The sequence below is a fragment of the Ascidia mentula genome, chromosome 3 (genome assembly GCF_947561715.1).
Source record: "Ascidia mentula chromosome 3, kaAscMent1.1, whole genome shotgun sequence".
Classification (NCBI taxonomy): domain Eukaryota; kingdom Metazoa; phylum Chordata; class Ascidiacea; order Phlebobranchia; family Ascidiidae; genus Ascidia; species Ascidia mentula.
In genome coordinates this window covers 21,423,783-21,439,061 of record NC_138568.1, presented here as the reverse complement: position 1 = coordinate 21,439,061, position 15,279 = coordinate 21,423,783, and the positions used below count along the sequence as shown (strand labels likewise).

The following is a 15,279-nucleotide window of genomic DNA, read 5'->3' as shown; positions in this document are numbered from 1 at the left end:
GAACTTTTGGATTCGTCACAAAGCCCAGAGCATGCATACGGAACTATAATGCTGGAATTTCGTTGAGCCGTTAAGGTTTGGTCAAGACACTTTATTGGGTAAACACCCTTGCTTCGGTTGAAAAGTGTTGTACACAACACCCCGTTTGAAGGTACATTGGACACATGTAACCACTCTACCTTTTGCACAAAAAAGTTTTTTTATTTGGTTCGTTTTTCTGACCCCATGAAGGCTCGTCCAGCTGGAACGGAAATTCGATTATTCCAATTATTCCTTATTAAATCGATAAAACTGAGGCATATGAAACGTCAAACCCATGAATTGCACAACATTGCCACACAAGTCAATATAATCAACGACGTCGGCAAAAAGGAAAGCTAATTTTGTAATGGCGTTGAGCGTGGAGTGCATACAAGGCTGTAGTTGAGGCGAGGAGGTAATTGGTGGAGGCATTGTGGGTTACATGCGCCGTTGCAAAAACTCTGAAACCGCCTGGTTGGCATTGAAGGCACATAATGTACGTTCTCACATAGTCTTCGACCAAAGCTTTTCAATATGACAAATGCCGTCGGTGAAAAGGGGAACTAATGTTGTGATGACGTTGGTCGTGGAATGAATACAACGCTATAATTGAGACGTGAAGGTAGTTGGTGGAGGCATTGAGGGTTACATGGGCCGATGGAAATGGTTGATACAAAATCTAATTTGCTCTCGGCTCTGAAAACCCCTGCTTGGCGTTACAAGCACACAAAGTAACTTGCGATATAATTATTTGTGCACGGCTCACGTTTTGACATTACTTGATCTAAAAACAGTTAGTAAGTTTTTCATCCTGGTAAAGTGTCGATAAAATATGAGTTTGCGTTATCCCAACATAAACAACCCAATAAAAAGAAGTCTACAGCAAACCTCGATTTGTGGCATGATACAGTACATCTTTAATACATCTGTCAACATAGGAATATTCGCTGGCTTGAACGACATACACGACACAGATATCCTGGTCCTTTAAACCCACCAACACTTCATTTCTGAAACTCGCCTTTTTGCCGTAGGGCTTCGTAGTAGGGCTCGTAACCGCGAAGGAACAGAATTGTTTACATTAGTTATGTTTGCCGTAGAGGGGTTAATAGACTCTCGTGCTTTATAAAACCTTACAAGTGATGCACTATCGTCATCGACGCTCCATAACGAAGCAACAAAGTAGGCAATATTGTATATTTAAAAACCTTAGATTCGTATTTCGAGGCGTTGTTTACTCTGCGGTTACATCTGGGTAGATGTTGCATTCCAATGCTGGTTGTCTACATCTGAAAGCTAACCAAAACATCAAGACCAAAATCACGTGATTGCTACCAAGTCATTTGTGCAATTTATATACAACGTTACGCATGTAAGTACCTTCCCCAAAATACACACAAACGAGAGAGAGCCAATTAAACGTAAACTTAAATAAGTAGACAGTGCGCCCTTTTGCAAATGTACAACGTAGTTCTGACCATTTTTTGTTCTCATTTGTTTGGGAATTATTGCAAAACATTTTGAAAATATTCTTGGATCAATTTGCAGTTTCGGCATCGATAAACAAACTCAAGATACTGAACGGAAAACTACACTTGCTACATTTGAAAAACCTAATTTTCAGTTTACAAAAGTCAATTAATAGATCAATTCGACAAAACTAAGGCATATGAGATGCCTAACCTTTGATTTACACAACATTGTAACACAAGACAAACGATCCACGCCATAATGTTGTGATGGCGTGGATCATGAACGCTGTAATTGAGGCGTGAAGGTATTTGGTGGAGGCATTCAGGGTTATATTAGACGTTGAAAATGGTTAAAACAAAATCTAATTTGCTCTCGGCTCTGAAAACCCCTGCTTGGCGTTTGAAGCACACAAAGTAACTTGCGATATAATTATTTTAGCACGGCTTACGTTTTGACATTACATGGTCTAAAAATAGTTAGTAAGATTTTAGTCCTGGTAGCCTGTCTATAAAATATGAATTTGCGTTATCCCGTCATAAACAACCCAATTATGGCCAGTCTACAGCAAACCTCGGTTTGTGGCACGATACAGTACTTCTTTAATACATCTGTCAAAATAGGAATAATCGCTCTGTGCCTGCATATTTTTTGAGAGACGTTCGATAATACCATGCATATTTTCTTTCCAGTTTTATGTCACGCTTGCTTGCATTTGCGGTTGATATTTATTGTCCTAAACATGTGGATTGAAACAAGCCTTAAACATGTCGATTGATACAAGGCTTGTGCACCAGAAATATAAGTTAGAAATCAAAGACAATGCGGCGTGTTGCAGAATTTAAATTATATTTTTGAAAAATGTGTTTATAGCTTATTAGCAGTAAAAGCAACCAATATAATTGATTTCAAACTTTCATTACAATTGTTAAAGAAAATGAAAGCTCTATTATTTTCTGCAGTTGTTAAAACGAACCAGGAAATTTTTGTTCAGTAATGTTCAGGAGCAAGGGTATTTACCCAATTAAGTGTACTGATGATTTAGTTTGGAGTGACTCTGAACTTTTGGATTCGTCATAAAGCCCAGAGCATGCATACGGAACTATAATGCTGGAATTTCGTTGAGGCGTTAAGGTTTGGTCAATACACTTTATTGGGTAAATACCCTTGCTTCGGTTGAAAAGTGTTGTACACAACACCCCGTTTAGAAGGTACATTGGACACATGTAACCACTCTACCTTTTGGACAAAAATTTTTTTATTTGGTTCGTTTTTCTGACCCCACGGAAATTCGATTATTCCAATTATTCCTTATTAAATCGATAAAACTGAGGCATATGAAACGTCAAGCCCATGAATTGCACAACATTGCCACACAAGTCAATATAATCAACGACGTCGGCAAAAAGGAAAGCTAATTTTGTAATGGCGTTGAGCGTGGAGTGCATACAAGGCTGTAGTTGAGGCGAGGAGGTAATTGGTGGAGGCATTGTGGGTTTCATGCGCCGTTGCAAAAACTCTGAAACCGCCTGGTTGGCATTGAAGGCACATAAAGTAAGTTCTTACACAGGCTTCGACTAAAGCTTTGCAAAGACAGATACCACTGTGATTACCGCCAATATGTACAACGCATATTTACCACAATACATCACTTATGTAGCGACAAAGAAAAATCGTGGCTAACGCTGCAAACACGACAAAACAGAAGAATCACACCACCATGCTTCCTGTTATGTTACACCACTAGATTCGCTTCAACACACATATTGCTTGCGGTGTTATTTCAATGCGCCAAACATGTGTTTCGATACAAGCCTCATATTGCCATATGTGTACGTCACGTTAAGTAGACTATTCATGAATTTAAATCACTTCAAAAAGTAGCATAGTTGCGCAGCAAGTGGCAAAAAAGTTCTGTATCCATATACGCTTGTACAGGTCTGCTCAACATGTTTGCCATGGGGATATTTTAAATGTCCTACGGTAAATGATAATCAGAATACTATACTGCGACGAATTAAATATTCGACGCATTTAAAGTGCATGTGACACGAAAAAATAAATTATGTTGGTAATTAAACTGTTAGTAATTAAACACTCACAGCAAAAGATATAGAAGTAGGTTAATTGAATTTGGCAGACCAAATTACCTGTTATTCTGTCATAGTACCACTTTTTGCCCGACATTATAGCGTTGCCTACGAGTTCGCGTCATAAAAGATTTGTTTAATTCGCCACAATCAACCACTAATGTATTTCTTGCAACATACTTAAAAACTAGACATGTTGGAAACATCAAATTAAAGTCAACACAAAGGGAGGTTGAAGTTATGACATCACAGCCAAAATGACGTCATGTAATGTCACTCAGCAAAGAAACGCACCATTCCCGTCTTATTGGAGTACAGAGTAATGTCATTTCAGCTATACCCTATGATCTTTCATTAATTAGGGACAAATAAGCCTTTGGTTTGTGACGTCACAGTGACATATTTTTGTGTGATGCAAAACTCTGTCCTGACCTTTAAGGTAACGTAATCTGTGGATTCTCCCATGTTTGAAACTATTCGATATCTGCAAAAAAGGCGCCTTCTCCTACCTAAACAATGCATTTTTTTCGACGCGAGCGACTTGTGTGATGTGCTTTTCTCCTCAGCGCAAAATGTTTACGATTTTTGATCGCCGCTACTTTCCGTGCAGTTTTCTACATTTTTTAGTTTACGTAGAACCGTAAAACTTTGGATATATGTTTGTTGCAGATGTACCATTAGTTTTACGCAAAATTGCCATGGCCGTGGCATGTGCATGTTTAAACGATAGTATGAAATGTGCGACTTTATCGATCATTTTACTTCTCTTATTAAATGTTCATTTACGTCACTTTTTCTTGTTGACACCCCTTTAAAATCACCCACCAGCACCCCTTCTGATATAGATGTAATGCAGTATATTTTGGTACAACCAACCCCATATATTTACCTTCCCGCAACCCTAAAAGCAGATCTAGCATCCCCGGTGTGTTTGAGTAATCCTGCATAGATATGAGCCACTAATTTACTTTGCATTCTTTCTCGCTAAAAAGATGACTTCGGTTAGATATGTTGTGTTTTATGCCAGTAAAATAATGTTAAATTATGGCCAATATTATATATTTGAGCAGTGTTGATTAACTGTTTTGTTTGGGTGGAACACAAAAACAACAAAAACCGTATTCGAAGAGTCCTATGTAGTTTGCTTCGAAATCAATATTTTTGTGGCTGTTTACAGCTCATCTTACGAAATGAATGATATTTTACTAGGGGTCACGTGGGTCATTGTTAATTTTGCATGCAAACATGAGGGGAACGCCAAGGCAGCCGACAGGAAATTTAATAACGGCTACTTGCGAAGTCTGGCAATGCTGGGGTTGCTTCTCAACTGTCCACAATGCATAATCCATAAGAGCTTCTACAAACACTTGCTCTTGCGGTGTGGACAGTTCTTGTTCTTCGCCAAATATGGAAGAAGTTTATGCAATCAACATGTTTTCAGGTGTCTTGTGTGTGCAGAAGCCTGTCTGCATGTCGTTTGTTATGAAAGGTATTGTGGGTAGAGGCCATGCAAGATTCGGCATCTACTTCAAAACAAGGACGTTTCGCGTCATTCGGGACGTTCGCACCCGCGGGCGTCTTTGCAATTAGAACGACTGCTTTTGCACACGCGTTTATTTCAAACTCATGAAGATATATTTCTCGGAAAGGTAAAGTATTAATCAAACTGTTCAAAATCAACCCCTATAAAAAACGTGCAAACCGTATTTAATGAACTTTTTTTTGAGCACAAATTAACTTTGCTCTTCAGTATATAAATTCCAGATGCCGTTGTTTCTTGCAATCAAACTGTGATTTATTGAGTTTTGCTTTGACACCAGCGCATTTGGTTGATTCCACGCAAAAGTCTGAGATAGTTCGCTTTTTTAGGTAAATATATTGATTCTTCAAGCAGAGGTGGTAATCTTAAAACCAAACTTGTATTTGTTTGTTTTTTTCCGTTCGATGTCAGTAAAAAAACAAAACGAGACACTCGTTTCTTGGTAAAATGTATGAAATATATGATCTCTGAATATACAAAACTATGATAAAATGAAGCAAATTGGTACAGAAAAAAGTTTAGTGAAAATTATTAAAGCCTCCAATATACAAAACAGGCAGCAGTTGTTGGTGTCCCAACCCCTAGGCATCGATTATTCATGAAGTAATTAAACCGGCGACATATCTTATCTGTTATGCCTGCCAATCCAATCAAGGCCTAGTTATTGTTGTGGGAACGCACACAATATCGCTCTCATTAAATGAGGCTTCTTTTATTGCAGTTACACAGAGGTGTGTATTAGCCACAACGTATCCACCGTGTAAATGTTGCTATGGCGTCCAAAATTAGTGTGAAAATGTGCGAATCAAAAAGACATTTGAACTGTGAAGTTTTCAAGTTCGAAACAAACGCAGTATGTTGGACACTGATCAAAAAATCCACAAGTTAATCTCTATCGCCGCTGGTGTCATCACTTTTCTATTTGTATTGCCGCTAGGAGCGCTGTTTCAAACGCGCGCCTTGCGACTTTTGTGACCTCGAAACCAGACGTTCGTGTGTGGATTTGACCAGACAAGATATAACAGGGGTTAGTAGTTTTGTTGGCGAGAATTGTCGGTCAACTTGTCCAATAAAATACTGCATACAAGCAATAGGAGAACAACATACACAAACAGAAGAGAGATATTCTTAACTCCCTTTCGATCCGCTGCATCACCAGATTCTCCCTTCTCCATTCATTTGCCAAATCACCTCCTATATTCTTATGAGGAAAAGGGACTTTTGGCACAGTGACGCCAAGAAATTCACACAGAGGTTCCCACCCTTGCGTTACTTCATAAACCAGCAATTGCTTTTCAGATACTACCTGAATATAAGGTTGTAGGGCTGACATAGAATAATTGTAATTGATCAGCTAAGTTGGTTTTGATATTGTAGACTAATAAAACTGTCAAGTTGTGTGTTCTGGCAGCTAATAAACAAAGGTATAATTGAATACCCACCTGTTTCACATTGCGTTCATGCCTTCTTTTTGCACGTATTAAAGCTTTATCATGGAGGTAAGTCCGACCAGAGAAGGGCCAACTTTGGTACCTCACCAGAGGATTGGCTACATAAAAATATTTTTTGTTTGTGATAAATTGATACATTAATGTGAGTGGAGGATGTATGGTATTTTAATCTAACAAATTTTTAAAAATGTCTTTCTTTAATTTCAAAAATTGACTTTCGAAAATGGCAAAATACAGCATAAACATGTACATTAAATACTTTTTATATTTGATGTGAAAGTGTTGTCCAACCACAAAAACCAAAAATAATTACTGCAAATTGCCCCATAATTTTGTCCCTTCGCGCCAGTGTAGGTTAAAGTGCATGCAAGTCGAAACATCAAGTCGTTGCTCAGCTGATCCATTTGATTTTTAAGCTTTTGACCCATTTCTTTTCTTCGCGAGTCGTCAAAATAACCTGAAACAGTAAAAAAGCTATTTTAAGAGGAAACTATGACCAAGACATGCATTGCTTCATACAGTTTAAATATTTGCAATTTATTCCCAACCCTAAATGACTGACAATATGTAAAGTATAGGTGTAATGATTTTCGTTGCTGAGATTATAGAAATCATAATATATAAAAAATGACAATCTTCACAAACATCGCAGAAGTAATGTCATGCTTACGCATAGCAAGGCGGGATCGCCCCACTGCGCAGGCCCTTTATATTTGGTGATCACAGCTCTAATTTTCTGATCATAAGGTTTACAGGCTTCGCAGCCAAGGCATTGCAGCCAAGGCATTGCAGCCAAGGCATTGCAGCCAAGCTGGATCAGCCACTTTTCCCGACAAGTTGGAGCGAGATCTGAAAAATCAAGCTCCCGGTGAGGTTTGAACTCATGACCCTGGGCTAACCAGGCCCAAACGCTCTACCAACTGAGCTCCTGTAGCTTGGCTGCAATGCCTTGGCTGCGAAGCCTGTGAACCTTCTTCACAAACATATTGCATGAACCTTTTATTACACCTCTGTGTAAAATCTTAATTGTTCACCTTTACATCTGGAAATGCATCAAATATTTCCTCCCAGTAAGCATCACATGGAGTGTCCACTGCAGCATCAACATTCTCATACATTCTCCTCATGTCCTCCATATTAAACCCATGTATGACTTGCCTCTTCCAATCCTCACCGAGGTAATAAAAGTTTTCCAAAAAATCATACACCTCATACCCCAGAACTCTCAAAGCTGTTGCCATTGTCTTGGTTCCGGTTTTGGTCAAACCAGCCACCAACACTTTCATTTTGCCGATAATTACTTGTTGGCAGTTACAGCATTAAATCAAATCATGTTTATTTTGCGAGAAAAGCAACTACGCGACGAACAAAAAACAAGGAAATGAAATGGCATGGGCACCGATAAAACCATAAAGGTTATCGAGTCAGGCGCCCATGTAAAGGTGATTTCCTCACGGAGAATCACCGTCTGCCGTAGGATCGCAGCCAGTCGCACTGGGAGGTGATGGGTTGCGACAAGCTGCATGTGACGAAAAGGTGGCCACCCGGCCGTGCTGGCCAAAGCAAAACCCATCGAAACGCAAACGCCAACTCGGTTCTCAGAACGTTTCCTTTGATCCACATCGACAGACCTTAACGTCCCGAGGACAGTCCAAACGTGGTGGTTTTGGTTGGAGATGGTCAGGATCGTATGGAGGTTGCGCTTGTTGAATCATCGTAGGTCTTGCTGATGATCAATCGCACGTTATGATGTTGGTGTGCAGCGCTCCTAGGTCTGAAACAACAACGGATCCTACGGCAGTAAATTGTTCATTTAGGCGTAGAGTGTACAGTGGAATATGCATAAAAACACAAATAAAAACACCATAAAAAAAAGACAGAAGAAACGCAATAAACGACAGGAGGACTACAAGAAAAAAGGGGAAAACTGACTGCTAACAGGGTGGATGAAAAAGGAAGTTAATACTGAGATGTGAAACATTGGCGGATTTTTTTTTTAAATGATGGACGGGAGAGCGATCTAATGGAAGGGTTTATTTCCTCCCATATCTGTGGGCCCCTATGTTTTAGCATACGTAAGCCGAAGGTGGTGTTAACTCTTGGGTGAAATAAGTTCTTTTGCGATGCATTTCTTGTGAAATGATCGTGCACTGTGCCTACTAACGAAAATAAGGAGTTGTAGGAGGCCGGTAGATTGCCGGTATGGAAATCGTGCATTACTTTGGCCAGTTCGAGTTTGTAAATGTCTCTAATTTTTGTGAGATCTAATTTCTTATATAATGGCGTGACGTGGCTTTGAAAGGAACTAAAGGTTATGGAGCGGAGTATATTATTATGAATAGTGTTGAGTTTTTTCAGTGAGAGTGCCGATCCTCCACCCCAAGCACCGATAGCGTACTGAATATGGGAATATACAAATGAATAGTAAACGTTTCTCAAAGTTTTAACGTCAAGATAATTTCGCAACTGAAAAAAAGTGCCGCATGCTTGTGACAATTTCTTTTCTAAATGATGAATGTGAGTTTTCCAGGTTAGTTTGTCATCAATGTATACACCGAGGTACTTAATATTATCTGATCGCAAAAGTTTTTCATGACCGATGGTGACGGTGAAATTGCCAGTGCTTGAGGTGGAAGGGGAAAACAATAGGAACTTTGTTTTCCGAATGTTGAGAGAAAGTCGATTGTGCCTTAACCAGTTGTCAACATTTGTGAGTTGTTCGTTAACACGGGATTGTAAGTCAATAAGTGATGGGGAGGTCATTGAAAGAACCGTGTCGTCAGCAAACAATTTGGTTGTAAAAGAGGATACTTGCGGAAGGTCATTGATGTACAATAAAAAAAGTAAAGGAGCTAATGGCGAACCCTGTGGGCAGCCGCATGTTATGGGTTTAATATCCGACACAGAATTTCCTATTCTAGTGCATTGACTTCTACCTACAAGGTAACTGCGGATTAAGTGTAGGGTATTTCCCCTAATTCCATACCGGCGCTCTAACTTTTCCAACAACTTCTCGTGATTTACGGTGTCAAATGCCTTAGACAGGTCTAGAAAAATGGCGCATGTGAACTGTTCATTGTCAAAAGATTCTAACAGCTTCTCGTAAATATCGTAAATGGCGAGTGACGTGGAATGTTTGCTTCTAAATCCGTATTGATGCTGTGAAATTAACTTACTTTTTTCAAGGTAGTTATATAGGCGGCTGTGAATAATTTTTTCAAAAATTTTTGCAAAAGGGGACAATAATGATATTGGCCTGTAATTAGTGCACTCACTCACAGAACCATTTTTGTGTATGGGAATCACTTCTGCCGACTTAAGAACTACGGGATATTGTCCATTACGAATACACCAGTTATACACCTCCGACAGAAAGGGTGAAATTATGTATTTAACTAGCTTAATGAACCTAATGGGGATATCATGAGATGGTACCGATTTTGTTGCATCTAAAAGGGATATATACATTTCTATCTCGTCTGGTGTTGTTTCATAGAAGAAGAAGGATGAAGACACATTGCCACTTAAAGCAACAGCTGGGAGGGGTTTATCTGGAGACGGTATGGAGAGTGCAATGCTATTTCCTATGCTGGCAAAGAAGGAATTAAAAGTGTTCGATATAATTAAAGGGTCATGTGACATATTTCCATGGTTTGTTCTTACAACAGTGGGTTTATGGGGTTTGGACTGTTTACGCTGCAATATACTGTTGATTATTTTCCATATTCCAGCAATGTCTTTTTCACTACCTTTTAGTTTTTTCTTGTAAAAAATGATTTTCGCTTGTTTCATTACATGGTTCAAACGGTTTCTGTATGCCTTATATTGGTTGTATTTGCTAATACTGGAAAAATGTGATTTGCATAACATGTGAAAAAGTCTATTTTTTTTCTTAATGGAAGTGTATATAGCTTTGCTTATCCATGGTTTCTGTGCTAGTTTCCTTCTTCTTCTGGACAGGTGGGATAGTGGTGCATGATGTTGTAAAATGGAAATAAAGTTTTGGACAAAATGAGTAAATTGATCAATAGGGTTTTGGTTGGAATGAGTTAAGCTTTCGATCAGAAAGTTTATGTCTTGCATTAGGTTTGGGGCAGAAAAATGTTGCATATCTCTAACAAGTATTTTCTCTAGTGGTTTACTGAGGGCTACTGTGTGGAGTATGATAAATATTCCAAGATGGTCAGATATGTCTGTTGTAATAATGCCAGATTTAAACTTTACATTGGAATTAGTAGAGAAAAAATTATCAATTAGAGTTGCACTGTGGGGAGTTATCCTGGTAGGTTGGCATATCAGAGGTGTATAACTGTACGAGGCAAGGGTATCTATGAAATTGCGCACTGAGTCAGAACTGTTATGTTTCATCAAATCAATGTTAAAATCACCACCAATATAAACTGGAATATTATGTTTATTAAGATCATGTAAGGTTTGGGAAAGTGCATCTTGGAATGAGTCATGAGAGTATGTGGGATGTCTGTATATTACACCAAGGACAATTTGTTGTTTCTTAAGTGATAATTCAACCCATAAGTTTTCACTATCTTGACAAAGGAGTGTGATGTCATGCCTTATGTGAAAAGAAAGTGACTGTTTAATGTACATTCCTACACCACCCGCATTAAAAACTGTGTCAATGTGGCAAAATTCATACCCTTCAATATCTGTGGTGTAAATAACACTATGCTTCATTCTCGTTTCGGTTATCATTATTATATCAGGAATTTTAGACATATTTGATATCCAATTCTCTAAATCATCTTTGTGTTTTTTTAAACTGCAAATGTTAATGTGGATAATATATAGATCATTCTCCAACATATTTCTCAGTGTCATATCCAGTGATGCATGATCATAGTACTGTGAGTGAGTGTGTTCATTACTAGCCAAAAAACATAGGTCTGGGGACTTAGTTTTAAACTGGGCCATCATGAGGAGGTATTACTAATAATGAAATCATTGACACAAAATATATAACAAACATACAACTACATAAGTAAATATTATAGAATTTTGTGACGTACCAAATCATTGTCATTGCGAATGACAATGACATTGCTCTCTTCATCCTTCTTTAAATAAGTTGTTCCATTCCGAGTCCAGATGTGGTGGAAGTGGTGCTCCCGTTTGTACCGGAGACAGGTGTTAAATCTGTCCCGGTTCCTCTTTGTCAAGCTCTCATTGACAAAAATCTGCTTCTCTGGAGCCACACCTCGGTTGACCGCCTTTAGTTTATGCCTGTTGAAGTAAATGGCATCCCGCAGTTTCCTATTTATAAATTTAGCAATGATTACTGGCCTTGGGTGATCTTTTGACGGTCTTCGCAGTCGATGGGATATGCTGATGTCATGTTTTGTAACAGTGACATCCAGCTTCCTCGCGACAGAGATGACCAGGTCGTCGGTGCTCTCCTCATCTGAGTAGGGAAGGCCTTTAAACTCCAGGCATGGCCGACGGCCATACTGCTCCAAATCATTAATGGATTGCTCATTTGAAGCAGAGCTTGCCTGGAGTTCCTTTACGGCCTTCTTTAACTCCCTGTTCTCAGATTGGAGGGAGTGAATCACCACTTCGTTTGTGGAGAGCTTCTTCTTCATCTCCTCGAACTTCTCTTGGAGAAAGGCCTGACTCTTCCGCATCTCTTTCATCTCCAGCACCAGCTCCTTCAGGGTGTTGTCAGTGGAGTTCTTGCTCTCCCGTACTTCATCTCTCAGAGAGTCGATGCGGTCAAGGACAGCAGATTGCTCCTTGTCTTTCTTTGAACGCTGTGACATCTTATGCACAGTTAGTCTATTCTTACAGGAAATATGTTAGCAGTAACAAAGTGTAAATAGATGTAAAATAACAACAATAATAATAATAAAGGTTAGTAATATCAATGTACTTAACTTTTGTAGAAATTCCTTCAATGTCGTTGAACAGAAAAAAAAACAGCAGTATTTGTTCAGCAGTATGTACGCTCTATTTGTCTAAGTCTGTGAACCTTATTCAAATAGAATTAGGCTACTGTGCCTTTGTAACACTTATATCCAGGGATGTAGTTGGCAATTTGATAGGTTACGAAACTCTGGTTGGTAAAAAATCTTTACTTGTTCTGAATGTATGTAAATGCTGCACAATCAACTATTTTATGATTAGCCTGATTAATAACACTTCTTTATATAAAGCCTCATAAATGCTTGAGGCTAATAAAAAACTAGTTGCGGGCATAAAAAGAATACATGACTAACAGAATTGCACATTTTTTCAAAATTTTGTCCAATACATTTTTGCACGTGTTTCGTGTGGCATATTTCCAGTGACAAACAAAAACAAACAAACAACGTTCTCTTATGTTTTGTCACCATTTAGGGAACCCCCCTAAAAGTTTAGCACCATAGCGCCCTCTACGTTAAGCACTGGTGCAGAAACGTTATCTTCGTTTTTACGTTAAATCTTATTAACGCCTTTATAAATTGTATCGATTTTCTCTTTTGTATACAAATTCTTACGTGCAAAATGTATGCAATGGTGACCGAAAATTAAACAGACTGAATTGAATTTGTGAATTTGTCTGTATGCGTTTACTGAACTCAAAGCAAAGTCAACGAGTCGATTTGTGATCACGCAGTTCATTGCGGAATGTTTGCTTTCACATTGGTATTGACTAACAGTTGGTTGCCGCAACCAAGTTAGTTGCTCTTTGTTCAGTGCACGTGCCTTTTACCAGATATGCAATTGATCTTTGCAACACGTCTGTTAGCCTACTTCAAATATTAAATCAGTATAGTTCTTTCATACAATTAGCAGGTGTGTGTGTGCTTCCATGTCAATGCAGTTCAGGATTTGTGCAATTTAGAAGTTATTTTTTAAACCTTCTGAACAAAAGTAGCTTTCTGGACAGATGAAATAGGAGACGACAACATTTGCGAAGAACCCCAGCAGGTAAAAAAAAAAAAAAATCTTGACTTCTGCGTAAAATTTTTTCCAACTGTAAACAATTTAGTATATCGGTAATTCTTCGTAACCGTGCGGTTTCAACTAAATCCAACTTGTTTCACTATTTTTAACTTTCAGATAAAACGACAAGCGTAACTTTACGGTGTGCAACTACCAGTATTTCAAAACATATTGAAACTAATAAATATACATTTCTTTTTTTACCAGGAGTAAAACAGCAATATGGACGACACCTACGAACACCTTGGTACAAAATTTCTGCTCAAAACTTTTTCTGGACATTCACACGTTTTTTTTTATTCATGGGAGATTTGTATTTTTCTTAAATGAAGATATTTTAATTTAATATTTGGCAGATAGTGTTGCAGCACATAGTTGTGTAGCTAAACACATAGTTTTGTTCCCTGACAAACCAAGCTATCACCTAACACAAGCTGTGTGTCAATAGTTTGTTCCACCAAGTAGGGAAATTTCAGTGAAGTAAACAAAGCGGTTTGCACGCCAAGTTGCGAAACGTTTGCTCTTACCATGATAATTTTTGACTTTGTACCCAACCAGTTACACTGTATCAGGTTTAAACGTCCATATACTGACATTTCTCCTTGATATAAAATCTATATATATACAAACTAAGGATATTAACTCTTTGACATTGTGAGTATACTATTACGTCATAGTTTTGATTGACTGCTACAACCATTTTAAATCGTTTTGTTACTGGAATTTTGTTATAAAAGCCAGTTTTGCGCAGAGAAAACAACACGTAAGACCCCAAATGTCAGCGTACCGGTTTATGAATACATAGCCCAGAAGAAAATGAACGACAAAGCAATCTTCACAGGTACAAAAAATCTTTACAATACAAAACACGAATCCTCTTTGACATTTTTGTCTTATATTATTTACTATGGCTTACGCAACTCAGTACTCGCTAAAGTTTATTTTATAAACAGCTGAGGCAAATGTTACTTACAAAAGTTGCAACTACAAGAAAAGGTTGGAATCCTTCTTTAAAAAAAGAGGTTCGATGGAATTATTACGTTAAGTTAATTACACAATTAGATAAACACATCAGTTATTTCAGATTTAAACTTGCACAACACGCTTTCGCAACTTCTGAAGGTTCGGGGTCTAGCGAAAGACAGCTTCAACAGAGGAAACAAAATGGAAACGGAAAAATACACCTCTTACATGGCGAGAGAAATATGTAAGTCCAAAGAAGAACACGACAAGTACGAAAAACCGAAGGAGGAGTTTCAGGTGACAGAACAAATCTGTCAGCATTTGTTGGAGTTTTCAATGCAGGAACGAGCAAACGAAAAATATGCAGATGCGGCCATTTTTTGTATGGTAGCACTTCAAAGTTTCGACAAGTTAGATGATCGAAAGAATGCTGTAGGCGGGATTCAGGGGTGTTTAAATGACTTGGTAGTGTTGGTAGAGCTGTTGACCAAAAACCAGACCACGAAGGACATGGTGAGAACCATAATCCTTCCATTTATGATAAGATCCACCAGTAAATTGCGAACGATCGGTTCATTGAACGAAGATGTTAAAGCACTTGTTGAAACCGAGTGTTTATATTGTGTTAGCCGCGTTGAGTTTATGTTGGGTGACCTCATCAAAGCAGAAGCGACGCTGGCGACAATTGCGACCAACGCCACACGCAGGGTTGAAGATCTTTCCATACTCGCTCGGAGTCATGAATTACAAGGAGATGTTTACACTAAAATGATCCAAACTTCAGTAAGATCAGGTAGGCCTA

The 15,279-nt window shown here is 38.5% G+C and overlaps 1 protein-coding gene and 1 pseudogene across 2 annotated transcripts; both read right to left on the bottom strand.

Moving 5' to 3' along the window:
* Positions 1-6,153: 6,153 nt before the first annotated feature.
* LOC145895310 (uncharacterized) lies at positions 6,154-7,858 on the bottom strand (annotated as a pseudogene). Its single transcript, XR_014401612.1, has 4 exons — positions 7,607-7,858; positions 6,886-7,029; positions 6,564-6,670; positions 6,154-6,427 (listed from the first exon to the last, which is right to left on the bottom strand). The product of XR_014401612.1 is annotated as an uncharacterized LOC145895310 (transcript).
* A 3,720-nt stretch (positions 7,859-11,578) lies between these two features.
* On the bottom strand, positions 11,579-12,557 carry LOC145894112 (uncharacterized). Its single transcript, XM_082982575.1, has one exon. It carries the CDS (start codon positions 12,347-12,349, stop codon positions 11,579-11,581), a length of 771 nt encoding a protein of 256 aa, XP_082838701.1. The 5' UTR covers positions 12,350-12,557.
* Between the last annotated feature and the right edge of the window lie 2,722 nt (positions 12,558-15,279).